The sequence below is a fragment of the Saccostrea echinata genome, unplaced genomic scaffold (assembly GCF_033153115.1).
Source record: "Saccostrea echinata isolate AGI-Se365-2 ecotype Australia unplaced genomic scaffold, CSIRO_AGI_Sech_v1 ptg000018l, whole genome shotgun sequence".
Lineage (NCBI taxonomy): Eukaryota > Metazoa > Mollusca > Bivalvia > Ostreida > Ostreidae > Saccostrea > Saccostrea echinata.
In genome coordinates, this window is record NW_026889767.1 from 4,373,495 (window position 1) to 4,399,323 (window position 25,829).

General features: G+C 31.9%; 1 protein-coding gene across 1 annotated transcript; it reads right to left on the minus strand.

Annotated features, from left to right (window-relative positions):
- Nucleotides 1-11,334: 11,334 nt before the first annotated feature.
- Nucleotides 11,335-25,068, minus strand: LOC133189453 (uncharacterized). The gene is made up of 10 exons (XM_061324824.1): nt 25,016-25,068; nt 23,179-23,332; nt 20,561-20,619; nt 18,783-18,994; nt 16,309-16,613; nt 16,032-16,172; nt 14,140-14,373; nt 13,470-13,573; nt 12,865-13,006; nt 11,335-12,138 (listed from the first exon to the last, which is right to left on the minus strand). The coding sequence occupies exons 1-10, from the start codon at nt 25,066-25,068 to the stop codon at nt 11,335-11,337; spliced, it is 2,208 nt and encodes a 735-aa protein (XP_061180808.1).
- Nucleotides 25,069-25,829: the final 761 nt, after the last annotated feature.

The following is a 25,829-nucleotide window of genomic DNA, read 5'->3' on the forward strand; positions in this document are numbered from 1 at the left end:
ACTGAATGTAAGGCATGTTCTGCAGAGCGGGAAACAACAATATGCGATACAATATATATGATGTCGCAAAAATATAGGAGGATAAAATACTTTCTCTATTCATCATCATCATTCTTGTAAAGTATATGTTCATTAAAAAAATAAATTATCTTCTAGTACAAGCAATTAAAAGATGCAACAATTCCCAAAATACTATCATCAAAGAATCTTACCAACATTCCAGGTTGGGAGAAGGGTTTCCATGACTCATGTATTTTCTACCTATGATTTATCTCATTAAGATGTGCTCCATGTGTTTCACAATGAACATTTAATATATCCAATCCATATTTTCTTGAAAATGTTAATTTATGTAAATCAAAATTAAGTGATACATGTACAATAAGATTAATTTTGATAAAAGTGCTCTCTGAAATGACATACACAGTCAAGCATCGGAAATAAGTCTTGAATTTTTTTTTTTTTTTTTTTTTTTTTTTTTTTTTTTTTTTTTTTTTTTTTTTTTTTTGATATTTGCATTCATTAAGTTTAATACAGCCTATCATGCTATATACATCAGGTTAAAAAAGTGCATCTGCTTTGCCCATTCACGAACAATATACAGCATTTGAGCTTTTGCAATGAAATTTTATATTACAACTTCATGTGTCCTATCGAAGACCACTATTAATTTAAATGTCAAAAGTCAAGGTAATAAATTCATAAATTCTGCCTGTGTGCAAAACTTTTATTTCAGGATGATATCCCAGGAAGCTTCTGAGCTTTTGCAATGATATTTCATATCACAACTCCCTATGGCTGCGCCCGCCCCTTTCAAAGTGTCCCGCCCCGTTGTTTTAAATCAAAAGTCAATTGGAAATTTGTTGCCATCGATCAAAGTTTTAGAGTTACCCCCACCCCGTTTGTATTAAAAGTCACGTGATACTTATTTAAGCACAGGGACATGTGGGGAGTTATAGCAGATAATGGAGGGTTTCGACAGACTTTACATGGTAAATCTACTAGAACTGTTTAAAAAATGCTCTGATGTTTTTAGAGGTCATTGTTTGCTCCGCTTCCGATTTGCATTGTCCTAATGGACTTTTGAATGTGATTATTGTTCATTATCTCCATATTTCATTAGATACCATGTGTTGTGTTAAATTTTGACAATATCAAACGTGTCAAGAACGAAAAATTGGACGTTATAAGGACAGTGTAAACTTGAGATATTTTCAGAAAAAGCACAAGTATTTGTTGGTCAAACCAAAAATATATCTTTAGTAAAAGGTCATTGAGAAGTGGTGAATAAAATATATGGAGATAACGAACAGTATTTAAGCTCAAAAGTCCATTAAACAATACAAAATAGGAGCAGAGCAAACACGGACCTCCAAAACATCAGAGGTGGGATCAGGTGCCAGGGATCACTTAGAGCACCAATATGCACAAAGTGTTTGCATATGCACCCTAATTCATTCATTTTTGCGTTGAGTGAACAAACGTTCATTATTACAGTGCGATAAATATTTTATATAAAAAGAGTTTTCTGTACATATTTTAAAGATTAAGCAATCAAGTGTATTTATTAATATTGTCATTTACAATTTGAAAATATAGTGAAAGAAGATCGTAATGTAGATGTTTAGAGTAATAGGAAATAAAAAATAAACTCAAATGACAAATCGGAAAAAGTAAGAGGATTTTTTTTTTTTAACTTGAGCTAAGACCAGTGCAAAATTTGCATTATTTTTTATTGCTCTAAAGTGCCGTTTCGCATTTACTTTTCATTCAAATTCAGGACTTCTAGAATTTCTTTCTATTAGACAGCGTTGCAGACATAGATATATATCTGAAAAGAATACCTCGTCATAATATTGTCCTGGTAATAAATAAAGCAATGCAAGAGGTAATTATGCCTTTTATTTATCAAGTACCATCGTTCCCAAATTAAGAGCCTCTGTTATCCATTACACATTTATGACATATTATGTGCACCTCTTCTCACAAAAGGCTATAAGCATCACGATGATGCAAACCAATTAGGTCAAATTAAGAAACTATAAGCAAATTAAGATAACTGATAATAGAGGCTTAAGGTCATCATGCTCAGGAAGTCTTTATGGAATGGATAATTAGCTGTACTTTCCACTACGTACGTCTGTATGGTGATATTTGCTTTGACAACTGAATTTTCTATCTTTTTGACTACTTTTACAACCTGAAATTGCACACCTGGACAGAAAAACACCTCTTCTAGGTTTGGATCATATGCATATAAATGAATAGGTTTGGGTCCAAGATTGGCGGGAAATTTTTCGATCTTAATAATAAATGCAACATTATTCTTCTCAGTGTACTTGGTGTAATTTCTTGACGTGGATACAAACTGGCTCCAAACGAAAATTTTGTTCACATAATATTTGTTGATATCAGATTCTGGTAGGTCAAGACCACGATAGGTAGTTCCTGTAAAATCGGTCAGTGTCGACCAGTACATCAGTACACTCATCAAAACCACTGCAGCTGGGGCGGTACGTTGGTCTTCTAATGAAATTACTCTACTTGAACAATTGTGTTCTCTCATTATAGAATTCATTTTCCTATAAACAGCATTAGTTGTGTATAGATATATAAATCTCTCTTCAAACACTGTTCTCACGTTAAAGAAATTTGAAGCTCTGCTAGACGGTATCTCCTTTAGATACTTATCTGTAATGTTAATGATGTGATTTTTGTTCACTGTTTCATATAGATCTTTAAGAGCATCATGGAATCTTCCAGCTGTTTGTATACTTGGGGCAATCAGCTCGATTCCTTTGTTTAGGTAACTCATTCCATTCTCCCGAATTTCCTCCGCACATTCATTCTCTTGGAAAGTTGCAGCTCTACACAGAAGGACCGTGGAGGATATAGCAAGTAGTTGGAACATTTTAGATATGGTCATTCTAAATGTAAAACAGAAAACACTTTAACATAGATAAAAAGGACACATTACATACATCATTTCAATAAGTTAAAACATTGATTTTTTTTTTATTCAGTTAGTAAAAGCTAGATTACATACATTCTGAAAGAGTGCACAGAAAAGAAAAATAGGACAAGATATGGAATCGAATTGATAATGAGAATATTTGAATCATTGTACTTGATACATATTTTCAACGAATGACTAGTAAGCATGGAACTTAAAAATATGTGTACTCATTAGAAAAAATTTCCATAAAAAAAGATTATCTCATGTACATTTTTGGGAAAAAATAAAAAGTGAATACGGATTTTATTCTTTCATAGAAAAAAGTCTTCAGCAAAAGATAAAATGTCACGCATATTTGATAAAATCTTTCGAACACTGTGACATACAGGCGAATACCCCAATAACCAAGTACTGAAAAATTTGTAGAAACCATTGAACACATTAAATGCTTTCAAAAGATTACATATACATGCATGGGGAAACTCTTTAAATTTGTTGTTCGCAAAAACGGATATAATTGTGGAATGCTTAGATAATAACGAAATTGGTTTATTATATAGAGGCTAATACACCCTGCATCTTAAACACACTGGAAATGCATAAGTCTTAAATAGGCTTCATTCAAAATACAACCTAGCATCTAGACGGAATGTTTTGTTTATAACACAATTAACTACTTTGCATTGAATCATTGCAAGCTGTGAGAAATACTTAAGGAGGGATACCTGGGAATGTCGACGAAAATATTAAATACATCCCATTTGTGCCAGCATTGATCATATTAGTATAATATATGAATCTGTATCACGTTTACTTTAATCTACATTTACATTAATGCAATAAGTACTTTGATAGCCAAGTAACCCATTTCATTGCTTATTTTTGTCATAATTATCTCATCACCAAAACGCTACTTCTTTTCCTCCTTCAATGAAAAAATAGACTGAAAAACATTTTCCTTTACTTTATTTTTCTTGTTCGCTATTATTGTTTGAATCTTCTGTCGAAAACTGTTAAACCGTATACAGTACCGTGCCCAAAAATGATTTTGTTATGACTCTGCCGCAAAAGAATATGATCGATGCATTCACGAGCAAAATAAAATTCCAATAAAAGATAAATAAATAAATTTCTTCAAATAAATCTCTCTATTCTACTTGTTAACTTCAGTCTTATTTCAAAAACTGACCAGCAAAATACCTGGAAAGAAGTTTGTGTAATAATCTCTAAAATGCCATACCTTGCAATCCACGAGTGAGCAATCCAAAGTTTTGATTGGGAAAAATATATTCTACTAAATGTGAAATATTTGACACATGCATTCAGGTGTATCTAGAATATTTTCAATGCGTGCCCTTTGTACAAGATTTTTTTTAGTAAACAAAGACAGCTCTCAATATACCTGTAAACAGTATTGTGTGTACCTCAGTTGTTTTGAGCAAAAAGAAGGGAAAAAATAAAACGATAGAACCTTTTACCAGCACAATGAAATAAATATCTGATAATATCTCAAAACAGTGTCAAATTACATCTGAAGGTGATTGTCAATATACATTTCAATATACAACAATCAACAGTTAACATTAATCGATTATAATTGTTTTGTTATTTAATGCTTGATTGTTGCTTCTCTATTGTTCTCTTATTATATGCTTCCGCTGCTTAAATACTTTGATTCATTGACACAGTATGTATACTTTTAACATACATGTTCAATATTTTACATTGTATTTTGTAGATTGTAAATGGAAATGCATCTTGGGATCTACTTCCAGTGCATCTATAAATTAGCGTGTTTGTTGGCGAATAAACTGGTTGATAGGCGCGTAATACATTGTATATCTGTGTTCTGTTGTTTATTCTCTAGATGCTTAGAATATAAATATTTTATGTTCGGATGCGTGAAACGAAGGATAACATAAAGGCATATTCCCATGTTAAATAATCACACGGAGTTAAATAGTTAAAGCGAGGTGAGGTATCAGTGGAGAACGGTATACCGGGTATTTAGAAACAGCTTATAGAGACAAAAGGGTTACATTATCAATAATGTTTATATACATGTGCATAGCTGACCTATATAAATCGCTTTTATAACCTGTCAAGCTTGCCATTTACAAAATATTGATTCTGTATTTTTTTTGTATATAGTTGTTTTGCGAGCTTAATTTTTTTAATAGTTATAAAAATTGCTACAAATTCACTCATTTGTATTAGCTAATGGTTATGAGTGAGCGAGACATCTCACCTTATGGTCAGGTGATTATTCTGTTGTGTATGATTTAGGGTGTTTTGTGCTTTATGTAAGTGATGGGTTTGATTTAGGTAAAATAAATAAACAAATTATAAATATATCTTCTACAGATATTTACATACCTTGTCAAGTGACATGATGCTAAATATCTCGACTTGGATTACAAAGAAAAACAGTAAGTAAGTCTTTAGCCATTATTACAGCCTTCCCTTGTAAATATAGATATTAATTCTTTTATCAGCAGTGAGCACAGGGATACCTTTGACCATGACTGCGCTATGACTAGTTATGGATTTATAGTTTCCGCCATATATTTAATATGACTATATTGTATTTGTTTTAGTGTGGCTAGTCCATTATTTTACATTGTGTTGATGATGCTTTCGCTTCTATATTTGTCATAGCACAATGTCATTTTATTTAGGCAATGTTTTTGCCCTCAAGATTGATTGTTGCTTGTGCTAAGACAATACTTTTGCCTTTAAGATTGACATATTTAGGGCAATGATTGCCTTCAAGATGAATTTTGCCTTATAAATTTTTGCATTTGCTTATGCCAAGGCAATGCTCTTGCCTCTAAGAATTACAAATTTGCTTCTGCTGTTGCCTTTTAAAGTTTTGCCTGTTGTTTGAGTATACATTGATCATTTTGACTTTTTAATGCACCTGATTCTAGCAATGATTGCAAGATTTACTCAGTATGTTCATGTCCATGTGTATATAAATTAGATTCATATGACGTATGAAAGCCAGTTCCTTGTTTATATTGATTATTTCCCGCTAATTGTTCCAAAATCTGAAATTATTTTAATCTAGGACAGATAATGTTTTCATCACTATTATATATTCTCATAACATATTCATATAAATCATAATTTGCAATTTTTGCCACATGCCTACTGGTGGCACAGACTGTGCAGCAGCACTGTCTCGTGGCAAATATTGGGCTTACCAGTAGGTTCACTGAACTCTTTTTCAATATTTTAGCAAACATTTTTAAGTGCACATCTGTGCCCAGGGTTCATTTGCATTTCTAGGGCAGTATATTGATGCCTCGGCTCCCTTATTTAAGCGGTCGTGACCCATTCAGCCAAATAAAAAAAATAGACAACACTTTTGCTATTCTGTTGTTTGATACAATCATTCAACCGGCAATCCCTGCTTTTAAGGTGAATTTATCTTTGATAATTTGAACTTCGGTATCTCTTACACTGATATCTCAAATACTATGGATAGGTCAAGTTCATTTGGGATTCCCAGTCACTTTTTCTATATTATATTTACCCTCAATATCTTGAACTCGTAGATATCGCAAAGTTTTTCATGGTCCCATCGAGTTTGAGAGAACGAGGTTTGTCTGTGTATTCAAAGGAAGTCCTTTTGCTTTCTCATTGTTACCCAAAATCCCATTTGGAACCATAAAAAAGTTCAACTGCACTACCCGAAGATGCTTGCATACTAAAATTTAAAAGTCATGGCTCTGTTATTCTTGCAAAGACTTTTAAAAAGACTTTTTAATAGTTCCTACATACCTCCATGTTTGAAATATTTCATCTTTTCATTGTGGCCACAACATTGCATGGAGACATGATTTGAACAGACTATAGAAGAAAAAAAACTCAGATCTCTAAAGAAATAACTTTATTTTTCCATGTTTTTATTTTATCCTCTATTGTGTCACAAACCATCTAAGGTACCCATAATTTTTTTCAATATTTAATTCACACTGCCTGAGAATGCTTGAATATAAATGCTACTTATCATGACATCGCCAACCTTGAGAACATGGTTTCAAAACTAGATTTTTCCCCTTTGCACATATCAATGTAAACTGTCGATCCCAATCTCAAGAGTCATTCATCAGCATTACAATTTTTACAACAAATGTATCAAAGGTGCAATTTACTTCTTAATCTATTAATTACACTATGTGTATTAACATACAAGTAGCTTACAGTTACATTTTGCAATTGAACATTTCAGTTTGATATTAGTAGAAAAATAAGAAAGTGTTATTGCAAATTACTGAAGGGAATACATATACATACTAAATTAATTCTGATTTTCTAAAGTATGCTATACAACATGTAGATTATGTACATAAAAATTTTCGATCTACAAATCAAGCTCTTATCAAGTGAATTATGGTAAAAACAGAATTTGAATTTTAGACAGACCTATTGGTTGCCAATAGATCTACATGTATCTTTTTGTTTGTAAATTTAAAATGAATAATCTTGGTAATAATTAGAACCATTTAAGTATGAAAAAATCAGGTATATTTTACAAGGATTTTTGTAAATCTTCGAACACTTCTTCGAAGATTTTTTTTAAATCTAACTTTCCTTGCGTTTTATGTTCTATATTTATCATATTATACGATCCTTCATCTTTCGTTTTGCAGCTTATTATCAATATTTATACTTGCAATTTTTACAAGAAATACATGTATTATGTTGTATTACAATCAAATTTAGTTTTCGGTGTAAGTTTTCAGTTCTGCAGTAAACTCAGTGTTTCAGAAAAACTCGCGTTGCTAGACTTAGAAAGTGTGACATGTGTCTTAAAACCTTGTGTTGTATATTGCTGTCTCAATTCTAAAGAATTGTGCGTGTCATTATGTAACAATTGATGTTCGATAAGAAAGACACAGAAATATGGCTGAAATGCTTCCGACTCGGTGTTATTCAATTATAAATCAATCAATCAATGGATTTCTTTTCGATTTAAGTTACTCAATTTCTTTTTTTGAAATGTGATCTCCAAATCGTTGCCTAAAATAGCACTTGTCCTTAAAAATGATGTTCAAAAAGAGTATTGTCGGCCTTAAATCAAGAACTACGCACGCTAACTCTCGATTCCCGCCTACATTTTACACCCATTTAATTCAATACTAATGGCAATTTGGCCGTAAAATCTTCGTTGAATGCAAAGAACAGTTCAATGGTAATTGACTGATAATTTTGATACCAGTGTTAAATAGTTAATTACCCTTAATTCCAACTCTTTAAATAAGGGGGGTAGACGATATTTTCCATTGAAATCGGGCTTTAAAACATCAACACATTTTAAAATAATCTTGGATATGAATAAATGTTCCATAAATCTTTTCTTATGTGTTACGCATATAAAATTAAACATATATTATTAACAAAATACAATGTTTTAGTTGTAAAACCCTTTGAAATTGGTGAAAAAATAAGCATTTTTGTAGTTTTTTGTCTGTTAACATATGTCCCCCCCCCCCCCCGTGAAACACAAAAAGCTTTGGTATAAATTTGTAAAATGACAGTCCATATTACCTGTAAAAAGGAATTTTTGTTTCACGGGAGGGAAAGATGTTTTAATAATATTTTCCGTTTTCCGTTGATTTCTATAGTGAAAAACACAAGTTTTATCCAAATTATAGAGTTACCTCTCTTTGTTTTCCCAAAAAAGTAATGCTTTATGAAAATTCATATAAATATCTATATAAATATGAAAAATCATTCAAATGTGTTAACTTTTGAAAATTGACTTGGAGGTAGGCGGGAGAACAATGCTATCGTTCGCAGTTCTTTCGGATTGAGTATTTCAAAGCAAATGCACAAAACTCGTGTTATCCTATTATAGAATAGATGGTAAATGTGTAGGCCTTGATGTGAATGCAAAATCGATACAATGCTTTTGCACTGTTTAATGCAGTAGATATAGGTAACAGCGAATGTTAAGAAACATATACATTCTACAAACTGTTTTTAAAAAGATGAAAATTCCTTTAAAATCTTCACAACCTCTACTTTATTGCACCAAAAGAGTTTTTCTTCACACTTAGTATCTTAAATACTTATTTCGTTCGTAATCTTAAGACCTTACATCTATGTTAAGAAAAATTTAATGTACGAGGTCGCCGTTAAACAATGCGAACTGTTAGCTTTATGATCGGGATTTAGAAAATTGTCTATTAAAAGAATCAATTCCGCAGTTTTTTGGCAACACTATTATTGGAGATTTATAACTCGGTAAATAAAAAAAATCAAATAAGTGCCGGATTTCTGCTTAAACGAATTTTCTCAGAATCACCTTTCCAGAACAAATTCACAAACGCCACGGCTATGTTTTGACGTCATCAGTTTGCACCGACAACTGATTTGTAAGATTCGTTTACTTGAGAGAAAAACGTTATCTATGGAGATATTTCTTTGAAATAATTAAGCATTGTTAAAAAAATTGTTGATTATGATGTATGCCAATTTTTAACTTTATATAATCATTAAAAAACAAAAGATATTGAAAAAACAATTTAAAAAACCCAACAATATTGAAAATTTTGCTCGGACACCCTCGCACATGTACATATATATGTACTTGTAGCTTATATTTTATAGGGGAAGTGATTTGATTTGCTTATTTCATTTTTTTCTGTGAGTGACCTTTTTGTTGCACACTACTTAAAGTGGCCATGATTTGTAACAGATCTCCATTACATGCGATGGGGCTGTTGAAATATCAATATGACTGTTTATATGCTATTTAATAATCACTCGCCCATGATGGATGTGTTTAGATCCAAAAAGCTAACATGTGTCTATATCTTACAAAGTAAAAAACATTCCAAAGGAAAACAATGAATCTTCTCTGGCTTATGTTATAAAAATCATTTATTTTAAAAGCATATAATCTGCTTCTGAAATAGCATGGTAAATTGGAATCTGTATCGAATTTAGTTTTCACACTCACGTGACTTTTGCAAAAAATGTTTTGTATTTCGAAGAAAAAAAATCAAACCGTGGTAAGAGTATATTCTTATTCAAATTCTACTAATAGCTGTCAATGAGGCATAATTTTCAACAGTGATGAGAGTACTGTAAACTGGTAGAAATAGTCCCCCCCCCCCCAAAAAAAAAGCTACCTTTTCAGGAACATACTACTTTTCATCATTACTTATTATCATTAAGGTCTTCCGTCTTCGGCGGACGACCTTCTTATTCTTAGGTTTCTTTTCCACTATTTTTATTATTATAAGGTTTTTTTTCTTACCGATTTTATGCAAGCGAAAGCTCGAACAATTTTCCTTAAACTTTCAGGGCAGGTAGAACATCAAAAATCAATTTATTTTTTTTTTATTTTGACGACGTCATTTCCGGTTCGGAGATTTCCGTGATATAGTGGTTTTCGGATTGTCACTTTGCCCAAGCGTTATCTCAAGAACCACAAAAGGAAGTGCGACATTTTCAGTGATGATAGAGAAATATATGTAGAAGTAAATTTCGTTTTCCATTAGTACCGGAAGTACGAAACTCCGACCCTTGCCTGAAAAAAGTCATATCCGGAATTTTAAAATTTCTAACTTCTTTTCTATGATATCTCTTTACCTGGAAATGTTTTGCTAAAACATACTTCGACGTATTTAGCTCCAATCTTTGGTACTTTTTTCAGCTCTTCAATGTCTTTTTTATTTAAATATTTTGGATTCCAATCTTTCTGCATGAGCATCACTGAAGAGACATAATTTGTCGAAATGCACATCTGGTGCATCAAATTGGTATCGTATATGATTTACTTATAGAACGCAGGTAGTGCAGAATTACAAGATCATGGAAATTTGGCTAACCTCTTAAATAGAGGGACCGAAAATTTATTTTCGATATCTCTAAAAGTAAAGAGAATTTGTAATACATCAAAAAAAGCAAAGTTCTTTAAAATGACAAGTAGCAGCTAGTGAGATCGTCAAAAGACGTCCAATGACGTCCGGTCGAACAGGAATTAGTCAAAATTGTTTGTTTTTACATAAATTGGCATGGGATTGAATTATAAATGTCGCAGAGGACATCCGACTGTAAATGTAGTCACTTAATAAAGGAATAAAAGGGAAATTTTGTTTCACCTCAACTGATCTTTTTTTTTAATTTTATTCCTCGGTAACAAGTTTAACGGTCTTTGATATAAACCCATTAATCTTATAATAACATTAATACACAGTTCAACATACATCATATACTCAGCTTTCACAGGTCTCAGATTTTATTAATTAAGTCTTTCTCCATACATCCCTTTTCAACCTCACGCAGATGTTTCGGACAAAGTTCGCATTTTCAGTGTTGGAAACTATGTCTTAACTATTCCTTTCTAAATAGTGTTTAAATCATATTTGCGCAGTTGAACAGCTGTTTAATGCTTGCTTTATTTCTTCTGCAACATCCTTCATAGACTTGAGCTTTTCTGCAAGGCTGTTTAATTTCTTTTGGTTTGCAATTATTTTCTCCCGGTTTTCAGAGAGTTCTTTGATCGTTTCTTCGATGAATTTTATTCTTCTTTGCAAAATAACATCTGTAATCTTTGATATTAATTTATTCAATGCATCTCCATGGTTGCTTTCCATTGAATTGCATATTTTGGATCTATACATTAATTTACATTTCTCATATTCTTTATCTATTAGTTTCTTTTTTCTACTATCTCTGCCTAAAAATGCAATGATTGGTGCCGCAATAGGTACTGAAGCTACAGCTATAGCAAAGCCCGCCGCCAGTAGTGGAAACCATATTGGAGACGTAGCTATTACCCCAGCAACATACGGGGCAACTGATTCCTCTTTATAACTTATTTCTCTCTCCGAATTGCCTTCATAGATATTCCCTGTCCATTCATTTTCTATTCTTTCTATTTCGGAGGAAATTTCTTTATAGAAATCCAATATTTCATCTTTGATATTCTTGAACTCCTCAATTACATCGGGAGACCGTACTTTTTCATATATGTAGTGATCAATTCTATCTCTGACATCGTCACCTAGTGTGGTTGGAACATAAGTTACCTCCATTATAGGCTCCCAATCCTTTGGATTCAAGATTCTCTCCTTGCCAACATCCGATGACATGTATTCAAAGCTTTCATTTGCTTCTTTTTCTATAAATAATTTAATACGTTTTCGCCAGTCATGGCTTTTCTGAAAAAAAAATAGGTTGAATAAATGTCCTTTATTCCTCTCCAAGCGAATAGTTTTTTTTTTTTTTTTTTTTTACATCTTTCTATGTGTCTAAAGTTTCTTTTCTGTGATTTTGTTGACAAAAATCATGCAAACAAATTGATGCATGAAATTACTGAAATTCTTATATATTGCAAAGCAGCATTAATATGTAACTCAAAAATAAGAAATTGAGTAGGCATTTAGTAATTTGCAACTTCATTTTTTTTTCTTTTACGACGGGTCGTTGGTGAAATGACATGGGCTACTACGATCAAGTTTATAGCCAAAATTACTATAGAAATAATTTGCACATTTAAAATCCTTACCCGAAATATAAAAGGTGAATATAACAAACAGTAATCGATCTCAAAAAATCTAAAAACAACAAATATGTGATGAGGACAGAGAATATGAACTACTAGCAAATCAAGAGGAGGGGGGGAGGGTCAGGTGCCAAGGAGGAGTAAGCATCTCCTGTTAACCGGTCACACCCACCATGAACTCTATGTATTGAATATTCCATAGTCAAATTCAGTGTAAAGACAAAGACCTAATATTTGGTATAAAACATGTTAGGAAAGATACTATCCAATGATAGGTTATGCTTGCCAACAAGGTAAATATAATAGTCAAAGAATTCAGGAAATGCCGACTTTAAACGAGGTTATTGAAATACCTGTACCATGAGATGACTAGAATAAATACCGTTTTGCATTTTTCTTTGAGCACATCAATCTGCATTTGATGTTCTCTACTTTTTTTCTCTTGTTCATCCTTTGTTTTATTTATCAGTTCTTGTCTAGTCTGAACTCCTGTGCATACATCATCCAACAGTGTATAAAGATACCTGAAAATGAAGTACAAAACAATTGAGGCACATTAATAACTATCTCATTTTCATTAAAAGTTTGTTCGTTTTGTCATACAAGTTAGGTTTCAAAACGACATGCTTTGTATTCATGAAGAATTCTCACCTCCACAAAAGCTCAAAGAATACGCGATATAGTAACTATATGTATATTTATGTACATATGCACATACACGCATGTATGCATACATATATTGCAAACATAAATGCACACATTCCTACCTACTTACATACATCTTAAAATTTCTACATTCCTCCCTCTCTCCCTTCCCCTTTCCATCTTTTCATTAATCTATTTATCAATTCGTCCGTCGTTTCGCCCATTCATTCATTCATACATATATGAATACATACACACAAAAAACGTACAACAGAAAAGTTTGGATGAGGTGTGCTTATAAAATCTACTCAAAGGGGTTCAAAGAAAAGACTTTGAAATTACCTAAAATGTTCTGTGGTTCTTATATTTTCATTTTCCTTAACCATCTTTTCTAAAGACTTTCGAAATATATTAAACTCTAAAGTGGCAGGTTCCTTTTGATATACCTAAAATACAAATATAAAAAAAGAAAGGATAAGGTTTTAGAGTTGCATTCTTTTATAACTTTAAATAAGCTGCTTCTTAGTATATTTGATATGAATGGCTTACAGGTTGTAGTAGTTGTTTAGTGATAGAAAAATCAGATTTTATCATATTTCGAAAGTATAAATATACATGTATCATGATCAAATAAACACTGACGCTAAAGAGCGATTTTTGTATTTTAGATACTAAAATCATATGGGTGTGCACAACTGATTGATATTTTTGATATGATTGCTATTTGTTTTTTCTTTATACCTTTTGTTGTGTTGAGATACCTTTAAAAAAAAAACAACCAAACAAACAAAAAATAGAAGTCATGTTTAAATGTAATGATTTTGCCATGAAAATTTGCACTCATCATCAAATATATATTTTCTTATAGTTAATAATGGAAAAACAACAAAAAATACTTTTAAAAAAGAGTTAAAAACATTAACAATAATGTATCTTCATATTTAAGATGATCTACTGTTGATAAAAGAGCAATCGTGTCTAATGAACAGAAATGCAGTACTAGATATCTTACATCTGTTAAATTCATTCTGAAGATATTTTCTTTCCTGACTGAAGGCCAGTGTCTATTAATCCTTTCTGATACTTTTTTCCAAGTCTTTTCGATCTCATCTTCATCGCTGCTGTCTTCTGGGTCTTTCTTTATGGAATCCCATTTATTTGTTACGAAAATGACACTTCGTGGATCAAAGCAAGGCATTTCGTCATCCATTTGCAAGTTGGTAATAGCTTTTAATATTTCTGGAAGCTATGATACATTTTAGTGCAATGTTTGTTCATTTATGTAAACATATGTCCAACAAAAAGTTATTTATTTAAAAGAAGGTAAAGAAATCTATTGATTGATTTATGTTTACATTAATTAATCTATATTCGTTGAAATTGAAAACGATAGAAAATTTTAAAATCTTTTCATTTCTGTCGTAGTAAGTAATTGAATATAACAATTATATGACAGCTACATTTTTAAATAATCAGCAAGCAACATGAAGTGTAAGAAAAATAAAACATGAACTTAACGAACAGTAATGAAACTCAAAAATCCATTGCAACAGCCCCAGAAAATCTAAGACATCAGCGTAAGGATGAGGTTCATTGAGGAGTAAGCATAAGAACGGTATTATGTAAATAAAATAAATTCTATAAAATAGAGTCGTGTATGAAAACGGCACAAGGTATTTTTTGTTAATTTTAGCAAAACCTGAGTCTTTAACTATCAAATTTAAATTTGTATCACTTTTGCAATAATCTTTTAAGCATGGTCAAATAAAATCTCTATATGCGGCATTTAAATCGCTACTTTGGAAGAATCTTTATTTATAATCTTTATAACAAACATACTTTTACGAATACTAGTATCATAGCTTGAACATTAGAACACAACAGTCGTCCATAAAAACGGGATATGTAAAATTTAATTCATATTCAACATTAATCCTACTTGTATCAATGGTCATCTGCAAACCTATTTTGAAAAAAAAAAAAAAACATCCTGATTCTACACATATTTAAAGGATGCCTCAGACTCTTATTAGCAATATCTTTGGAGACCAGATCTCCAAGCAATCATTTGGAATTACAATCTGTCAAAACCGTTTCTATTTTCTACAGGAGCAGAATTTATTCAAAATTTTCAACGTGAAAGGAACACTATTGTTTTAATTCAACATTTAGAGATACCGACCACTTTTTAATCAATTAACAATATTCATATTTATTTATCCGTTTTTTGATATATCTCATTGAGCTAGACAGAAAAGAATATACAAAATACTATAAATTTGTTACATATTTGCAGGTTTTACAAGTAAACGGCAAACTAACGATTTAATATTATGACAAATATGATACCTTCCATTTCCCTATCCTTAACTCCCCTGAAATAAGTATCAAAATACCAATTTTACGTACTACATATTTTCTCAATTGAAGATAAAAAAAATCTGCAAGATCAAATTCTACGTATACATGCTGCTAATTACAACTTCTTTACCAAAGTCGGCCACTGAAAATACGTTGTGGTACAAAAACATTAACAATCTTGTATAAAGTCAACATTTCGCAAGATCTAAGTACAATAACTGTTGCAAGAACGATCGTTACATGTAGGTCAAATGTTTACTATTGTTTTTCTTACGAAATATTAGTCTATTATTATCACACTGAATTTTCTTCGAATTTTCACGTTTATACAAACATGGCCTTTGGGTAGCCTCTATTTAACCTGATTAAACCTGATTTAATCTTTTTTAAAAGGTCTATGCATATACTCCCCACAAATTGTATAGTTTTAATGGACATTAAGTATGATCACTGCTCGTTGTATTCATTCTCAAATAACCTTTTTTAAAATGCATATTACATAATGTCCATATCAATTTCTAATTAATTATTAATTTAAATTACCCTGTCTCTCTGCATCCCCCCTGCACTTGCCACATTGATTACAAATATGAAAGAAACAGCATTTGGCAAGTATTCCATCAACTTTTGACTGACTTTTCCTGAGCCTCCAATGCCTGGTGTATCAACCATTATTGTGTTTCCCTGGGAGATAATAATAAATGGAATATCAATCGGGTTCAATTTTGTAAATATATAATAAACAGAAGAAAAAAAAATCTTGTCATCAGTAGCACAATTTTAAGCGTAAAGATATGATTCAATGCATCATAATAAATACCTTCAAAAAGGATACTGGTAATCCAATATCAACACTTTTATACTTCCTACTGCCTTTTTCAATTGTCATATCTGTCAGATTCTTCAAAGTATCTCGAAGAGTTTTTTCTCCATTCTTTGATAGTACATCAATGTCAGTCATATCTATACACTCAACTTCACCATTTTCTAACTCAGTTTTTATTGCCACTTTGTCAGAGTTTCGTATTTTGCAGACTGTTGATGTAGATTCCATATTTCTACCTTTGAAAATTCTCATTTCCAGTATTTTATTAATAAGTGTGGATTTTCCCGCGCTTGTTTCTCCTGTTAACAGAATTTTAGACTGACATATAAAAACTTTGTACTCTGTAGCCTCTATTTAGTGAGGTTCACAAAATATATACAAAGATAAATCTAAGTTCCTACATGTACCTTTTTCTTCGTATTATACATAAAATTAATTAGAACCGTCCAAAATGGACAAATACCCCCCGCTGGGTTTTCAAAGAAGGTGTCAAGTCACTAATACTAGTATTTGATGAATCTAAGAAGTGTTAACAATTTTCTTTAAACATAAAGAGTGAAAATTTACCGGTAATTGCTCATTTTATTTTTTTTAATGAATGAATCTAAAGCGCATCCTGACAAAACATCAATACTAATAAAACATTGATTTCTATTACATTGAAAAAATAAATAACAATTTTTAACGTATTTTTCTATTGGAAAATATGGACGCATTATTTATTCATTTATTCTACAGTTACTATAGGTCAAGACCATTACATACTCTCAGGTCATAAGCAATCTTTGTGTGAAATGGAAACTCCCAACATCCCAATATTATTCTCCATAGGAAAGATACAGCCCGTACACAAGTTATAAACTTTTGATATCACTGACCTTGAATTTGTACAAATGACCTTGGGTCAAGGTCGACACACCCTCACGTAATTAAAAAATCTGTGTGAAGTAGTAGATTCAAGTTTATCCATAAGGAAAAATACGGACCAGTCATGAATTATAATTTTTTTCTATCAGTGACCTTTAACTTGCACAAATGACCTTGTGGAAAGCTCGTCACACCCTAAGATCACAAGCAATCTTTGTGTACAATGGACTCACCAAGTTTATCCATAAGAAAGATTTGGACGAACACGAATTATGAACTTTTTTTTTTCTCTCAGTGACCTTGAACTTGACAAATTACCTTTGGTCAAGCTCATGGCGCACCCCCAAAGGTCACAAGTAATCTTTGTGTTCAATGGACACTCACCAAGTTTATCCATAAGAAAGGTATGGACCGGACACGAATTGTGATCTTTTTCTTTCAGTATCCGAGAACTTGCCCAAATGACCTTGGTTCAAGGTCATGACATATCCTAACTCATATACAGTCTTTGTGTGATTGATTGATTTATTGTATGTTGTTTTACGTCCCATTCGAGGATTTTTCGCTGATATAGAGACGTCACCATATACCGATGAAGAGCTTCAAATTTTGACCTTTACTCGGCACTCCGGGCTATTGAGCAGTGAGGGATCTTTATCGTGCCAACGCCTGCCATGACAAGACCTCGGTTTTTAAGGTCTCATCCGAAGGACCCGCAACATTCACTTCAAAGTGCCGAGCGCATGGTGAAGGAACAGTTGCTACCTTTTTTTTATCGACTTTGGTCAAGCGCAGCAGAGATTCGAACTCAAGACCTCCCGAACACGGAGCGAACGCTCTATCGACTGAGCTACCGTGAATGGTGTCTTTGTGTTAAATAGTAGATTCAAGTTTATCTATAAGAAAAATATGGACCCGACACGAATAATGACCTTTTTCTGACAGTGACTTTGAAATTACACAAAATACCTAGTGTCAAGGATATGACACACCCTCAGGTCATAAACAATCTTTGTCTAAAATGGAAACTCACCAAGTTTATCCTAAAGAAAGGTATGGACCAGACACGAATTATGAAATTTTTCCTTCAGTGACCTTGAACTTGCCCAAATGACCTTGATTCAAGGTCATTACACACCCAATGTCATGAACAACGTGAAGAAGTAGATTCTAATGTTACTCCCTTAGAAAGATATGGACTGGACACGTTTTGCACAGACAGACGGACAGGCGGATGGCTAGACGGACGGACAGACGGACAAGGTGATTCTTCTATACTCAATCTTTGTTTGCAGGGGGTATAATAAGCATTATCATCATTTCATGACTTTTTTCTAATTTCAGAATGTATTAAGAAAAAAAAACATATAAATTAAATAACATTTCAGCACTTCTAGTGATGTTCAAAATGATTATTTAGAAATACCTCAATTAGAATCCAGCACTTATGCCACTTATTGTACTTTGATACTTGAAACTTGTTAAAGTTGCAATACTTCAATGATATATTCTTGATGAAAAAAATATAACTGAAAAACGCGACACCCAAACCTAATGCAAATAATAATAATAATAATAATAATAATAATAATAAATTGTACCTGCTACAACAATGCCATGATCTGATCTCAGAATGTCCTTCTTTCGCTTAGCAATAGACGTCATAAAATCTGGAGATGCTTTTTCCAGGCATTGTCTAAGGTTTGTGTCGTGTTCCTTACTTTCAATAATCTTCATTAAGTCATCAAACATGGTAACAATCTCCTTCTGAATATCATTGTGGCTCCTTGTATCTCCTTTTATAATTAATTGACTACATTGCAAAGAAAAAAGATGAACCAATTAAAAGGTACAATTGTTTAGCAAGATATTTCGAGAGAAAAAAAAAACCTTAAGCATACCTTATATGGTAGAGTGGTAACAATGGCGAATTATTTTTATCGTCTGCTCTGAGACTATCTTTAAGATAATATCATTATATAATTATAATAAGTTGATACATATTGCTTCTTGTGAAGACTAATTTTTTTATCTTGCTTACAATGACAAAATTTTTGTGAATTTGTGTCGTTTGTGTCTACATCTCGTAAAAAAAACAAAGAGAAAAAAAAGTTATATCCCACTGGAGGGATAAGTAACTTTTTAAAAACATCGATTTAAAAAATGCATTCAGTCCTTCTAAAGAAACTCAAGAATGCAAAACAACATGCCAAATTGGTCACAACGCTCACATTTTTTACATATACATTCTGTACAAGATAAAAATTTAAACACACTCTACAATACACAGGTAATTTGTGTTGAATATATTTCAAAGCTTAGAATAACATTTATATTGTCCCGACTGTCAAAAGAACACAGTGCTTGATTTTCTTTCTTTTTTTCTTTGTTGTTTAACGTCCATCTCGAGAATTTTTCACTCATATGGAGACGCCACCACGTGGAGAGCAGCAAATTTTGACCTATGCTCGGCACTCAGGGCCATAGAGGCATATATCTATATTTTTTGATTTACTGGATTTGACTTAGAGTATATTTTTTGCATAAAAAAGCAATAAAAATATATGTAACTCAATAGACGCCTTCCTTAAAAGGAAACGTGTTTGAGGAGGAGGGATTTTCGTTTCTTCTTTAAAGAAATGAATGTATAATTTCGAACTCATTACATTTCAAAGTATTATTGATTCTGTGAAAACCCAACGATATCAAATGTATGAAATTTCACTACCCGGATACAAATTCCTTTTCTGATACTTGCCGATGAAATCCTGGAGATGTTTTCGGTGGTAACTCTAAACGATGACCACTGAATTTGCTTGCAGGAGTTTTTGTTAAAACGTGTTGTTTGGGTATCTTCTGTGACTCTGTTGAAGGTGTCAAAGTTTTTTCATGTATTTCCCGCGATGTATTTGGTTGAAAGTCATGTCTACATTTGAATATATATAACGTTGAACATTTGTTTGCTATCTACAGTTGAAAATTGCATAAATAATAAGACACAATATGTAGTAAATTTATAACTCGTTTCAGTAAACATGGTTTAAATAGGTAAATGATGGTTATGTGTAACGTTTTATAAAATGAATGTTGGGAAAACGAATAAGGCATTGGAAATATTGGTCTGATAAAGTTCGTCCAATAGAATCCCTGTCAGAACGGAGTTAAATAGTCTAACATCAATATGTTTAAATATTACAAGAAATACACAAGTCAAGTAGCCTGACTCAAAATACAAAGCGACAAATTACTGGAATAGTCTGACTTTGCAAGTGATTGGATAAAGATATTCGTACGCAATTAGCAAGTAAAAAAAAATCAGCAAAAGGCAAGTATGAGTATACATGTGAAAGATTAGTATATGATGAACTCAGAACAATACCTTGTTTGTTTTTCGACAACATCAGGTGATTTCTGATCTTTGCTCGACTTTTTCAAGATCTAAAGGAGGAATGAAAAATAAAAATGTAAAACGTCGATTTAATCCTCAAATCCACAGTGCATTTTAACATAGTGTGATATTTGTCTAAGAGGTATTGAATCACACTGCCTGGAACAATGTTTTGTAATTAATGTGACAAATTCAATATATTCGATTTGAAAAAAAAAGTTTTCCAATAAAACACACACTCAACAAAAAGCAAGATATCAGTGTAGGATTAATATCATGTTTTCCCCTTTTTTCTGGCAAGTATCTTTTGTCATGCCAGCTTTTTAATGTCACAAATTATGCCTAAGGTATTTATGGCTTGTTTATATAGGATGGTAAATGAAAATTCGGTCCTTTTCTCGGTATTAAAATTAAAAGAAACGTTCAAATTTTATTTTTTTTTAATTAGGAAAGTTAACGAAGCTTGTTTTCAGTGCCCATTTTTTATTCAAATTTGAATAATATTTGAAATTTTGCTTTTAAATAAGCATTGCTTTAAATAGCAAATTTTCATATATACTACAACAGGGAAAACGTTTTGAGTTTTAAAGGAATTTAGTCATTTGTAATGTTCTTTCTGCTTCAGTACACAACTTACAAGCTAACCTATCTATGATTTTCAATCATAAGATATATACATTGTATAAAATACATGGTCAGTGTCCTGAAATATAAGCGATATTCAGGTGAGGTAAGATATAGTGCTAGACTTGCCGCGCACTCCATCACGATTTGACTTAAGACTAAATATCATAATCAAATTTAAGACAGATATCATGTATTTTCTTTATTCTGCAACATACTTTTACATTTGACATCCAAAACGAGCTATTTTCAACAGATTTAGGCACATCTTTTCAGTTGAAACTATGAAGCCATATCATAAAACATTGCAATATATATATATATATATATATATATATATATATATATATATATATATATATATATATATATATATATATATATATATATATATATATATATATATATATATATATATATATATATATATATGATGTCACAATCCTTCTAGACCGTCGGAATGCATGCACAGTCTTTATAATAGCATTGACCGAATATAGCTTTGTTTAATAGGTTAGTTTTATTCAGTCAACGCAAGTGGTGGCTACAGGAAAAAAACATAAAATATTTATAATTTTGAACGAAAAATATTCCCAAATATTTATATATAAAAAAATCACTTAAATTAGGAAAAATCGGAAATTGAACAATTATGTACTATGTCCCAATAGGGCCATTTGGAAAAGTACAACACTTTAGAAACAACACATTAGTGTGAAGAGACATCATGCTAGCGCAAAATGACAACGCGCCGGCGCCATGTTTACAGCGCTTACATAAAACACGCCGTCCAGCTTATGCAACATTACACAGCACGCCGTTTCCCTAACGCACAACAGGCCTAACGCTAATGCAACTTTACACAACATCCCATTGCGCTAGTTGCGCTAAAACATAACACGCCGTCACACTATCGCCATTTTGCACAACACGCCGACACGTTAACACAAAACACGCCGTCACGCCAGCGTGTTGTCACTTCAAGCTAGCGCGTTGTTTCTTACGCGCTGTTAAACTTTTGCATTGTTCTAACGCGCTGTTAAACTTTTGCAAATGTTCTAATGCGCTGTTAAACTTTTGCAAATGGCCCTATCGGGACACAATAAATTATGTGATTTGTCTTGAACTTTTTGTATCCTATCATATAAAATCAAAACTATTACTGAAACATGGAAAAAGTATAACAAAAGTGCTTCCTTTGAATACGAAGCATTGCAAAAATCGTAGAAACACTCCTCTTAAAGGGGATTAATATACCTCTACTGATTTTTCCCTGTATAACATTAGATTGTTAGATGTGATTAATTCCCTAGAAATTATTATGGTTGGACTAATTCCCATGCGTTAGTCAAGTGAGCTAATCCCTGCTTCAAAAGCTATTTTCCGGTAATCCGTGATCCTCTAGATTTTACTTTTACATTGGTATAATATGTGAATGGACTAATCCCCGTGTGTTAGTTCAGTGAGCTAATCCCTGTTTTGAAATCACGCTATCTGAATCCTCTAAATTTTACGTGTGTGTCGGTATAATAAAACAGTTAAAAGTATATCACTGCGGGAGTTAGCAAGATTCCAGTTCCCCTCGACCAGGACTATTTCCCTCGGCTTCGCCTCGGGAAATAGCCCTGGCCTTGGGGAACTGGAATCTTGCTAAATTCCTCAATGATATACTTTAACTGTATACTAACCTATCTTATTCTAAACAATACAAACTACCTACTTTTAAAGAGTTAAACAGTTCAATATAACATACTTAACTCCATATTCTGTGAGATGTTTACAATTTCGAAAACTTAAACTGTTTCATTTATTGATTACCTTCTTAGTGGAATATACTCGTTTAAGGTTTATAGTGTACTGAATAAAAAATACTCGATAAAATAGCCTAAATGAATTGTATCAGTTGTTACTTTAAATTACTTAACTCAATATGTTTTTCAGCTTTTTTATATAGTGAAATTGGTCATATATAATATATTCCTTACCTTTTCCAATTTCTCTGTGAAAGGAGACGCCTCAGAGAATAATTTCGATGAAATATGTGGGCTTTTCTTTTTTACCTCATTAACCTCAATAGGTTCACTATATACACTCTGTTTCAAGGCAGGCTCCGCAATCTTTGCCACTTGTGCCTGAGTCCTAAAAGTAAAAGGTTTCTATCTTATAAAATCAAATAAAACCAATTATACTGCAAACAATGCAATAAAGAATCAATATATTTAGGGCTGATTGATTGTAAAATATTTGGCATCAAAACGAGAATGTTTTACTGATACAAATATCTAACTTAAGACCTGTACAAGGTCCTCAGGTCTATGAAGCAGTGTTTGTTTGTTTTTTTTTTTTTTATCATGCCAAAACCTATTGTGACAATTAATCTTGTTTTTTTATTCTTATCCAAAAGACCTGTAACTTTCAATTCTAATGTCGGACGCTTGGCGAAGAAAATTCACTACTCTTGTTTACGACATCTGTTAAATATGACGCGATGGACGAGAATCGACTCCCCCCCCCCCCCCTCTCCATATTACAAAACGATTGTCCTAACACTAGGCTACTGTGACCGATCAAAGAAAAAATGAACATACATACGCTTGAGAACTGTGTGCGGGAGATTCATGGACCGTTGTTTTTTTTCTGTAAAAGGAGATAGAAAAATAGATTAATAAGTGATCTTAGAACTACGTTTTACGTAATATCATTAACAAAATTATACGTCGGTGATAAATGAATCTATTTTTTTATCCTGCATATAGGACCCTTGGTCATAAAATTGTGAATATTTGCATCATACTTGATATAAGAGTGCTAAGCTTGTATTTGTTGTAACCTAATGCTTATTTGAGATTATCGAAACCATATTTCCAACAGTAACAATTTTAGATTGTCTTTTTTTGCAGAGCCTCTTAAGTCTTTTTTCTGTTAATCTGAATCAACTGTTTGAAACACGTTTAGTATAAATGTTTATGCACTCTGTTTTCAAAAATGATTCACGTGACTTAAATTGAAAATTGAACAGTGAAAATGCAATTTCTTTTATTTCTTTTTTTTATATTGCTTATTTGCTTTGTAATGTTGCAGTTGTGCGAAATAATACTTTTGGAGGTACATATATCTTCAACTTTTAATACAAAGCATTAGGTAGGTTGCCAGCAGACCTCAAACAAATTTATGAATTGATGAATTGTAAGTTTGATGAATCAATAGACAAAATTTCGTTTTTTAATCCAAACAATGAATAATTAGAATGAAGCTTACAAACCTGTGCTGTGTAGTTTGGTATTTGCTGTCTGTGGTCAAATCCGACTGACTGCTCCGTTTAATGTATTTAGAAGGAAGGAAAGAGAAAGAAAGAAATTCATTAATTCCTGAAACGTTTATCAAACAACTTTGAAATTAACTTAAATTATGCAATAATATGTTTTATTTTTTGCATTTGCAGACTTTAAGCAATAAACTTTTTACCTTGATTTTGTTTTCTTACTTATTACGTGCAATTCCATTTCCAAAAACATACAATGCAATTAATGTATAATCATCGTTAATGATTCTTGATTATCAATATTTCCGATATAGATAAATGTTCTTTTTCTGCACTTTTTCATTCATGGAATTCAAGATATTTTAAGATAATTTTCAGTTGTATATTTTTTTACGATTATTCTGATTTTGTATGTCTATGATTATGGTTATCATCACTATTATCAGTTATTTTCTTGGAAGTTAATTTGTTATTTACAAATACTTCTGGTACTTCAGAAAAATATATATACTACTCCAAAAAAATCAAGAGAATATATAATGAACAAAAAAAAAACCCACCTCGAAAACTTCCGAATGATATCCCCTACTTTTAATGCTTTTTCCTCCTCCATTTTAGGCTCTATAATTTTGAAATGAAAATAAAACAAATCGGAAGTGTTCTCTTCCATAAAACTATATGTTCATCTCAGCAAGTTTTCTCTTCACCCTTTACATCCTCTATGTTGCTATCCGCCCATCAACAGATGTATAAACTTTTTATCGCATTTTCTCTAGAATCCAGGACGCATTTTTTTTTTTTTTACAGAATTGAATACTCTTGACGTGAAAACATTGCTTCTCAAATATGATTCACTATATCATGTTTCAACTTTTAAATTATTTTTTCAATTGATATGCAAGGTGTACAAGCTTCTTCAGAATGATGATGCAATTGGGGAATTATGCACGACTCGATGAAAAATTCATCTTTTTTTTTTACTTTCATTGAGGGTGCCACATTTGTCATATTGGTTTAACGAATCCCACGAAATATGGAGAAATGATTTTTTTTTTTTTTAATTCGTCTATGATGGGCAAATTATATTGGTTAAATATTCTTCAAGAGAATGCAATAGGGGAAAAATTTATAAAAAGAATCCTCTAGAGAACAGCAGGTACCATAGGTGCTTGCTGTGACCCTTGTGCTTCTTGTTTGTATCTAAACTGAGTGCAGACGAAATAAAAATACGAAAACCAAACTTTTTGTTCATAGAAATATATATTTTTACAGGAATCAAGCTGAAAATGTCTCTTTCCTCCATTCCCTTCATTGTTTCTTTCCCTAACGACTTAAGGAGGTTGGATCCTGCCATCAAAAGTAATGAGATTTTTT

Bases quoted from the DNA above. Each gene is read 5' to 3' on its own strand.
- LOC133189453 (XM_061324824.1), bottom strand. From the start codon at position 25,068: ATGGAGGAGGAAAAAGCATTAAAAGTAGGGGATATCATTCGGAAGTTT. The intron at 18,995-20,560 runs GTATTGTTCTGA...TTTGCAATGTAG, and splicing joins GTTGTCGAAAAACAAACAAG to TCAATTAATTATAAAAGGAG. The intron at 14,374-16,031 runs GTAATTTAAATT...AATGTATCATAG, and splicing joins GGGGGATGCAGAGAGACAGG to CTTCCAGAAATATTAAAAGC.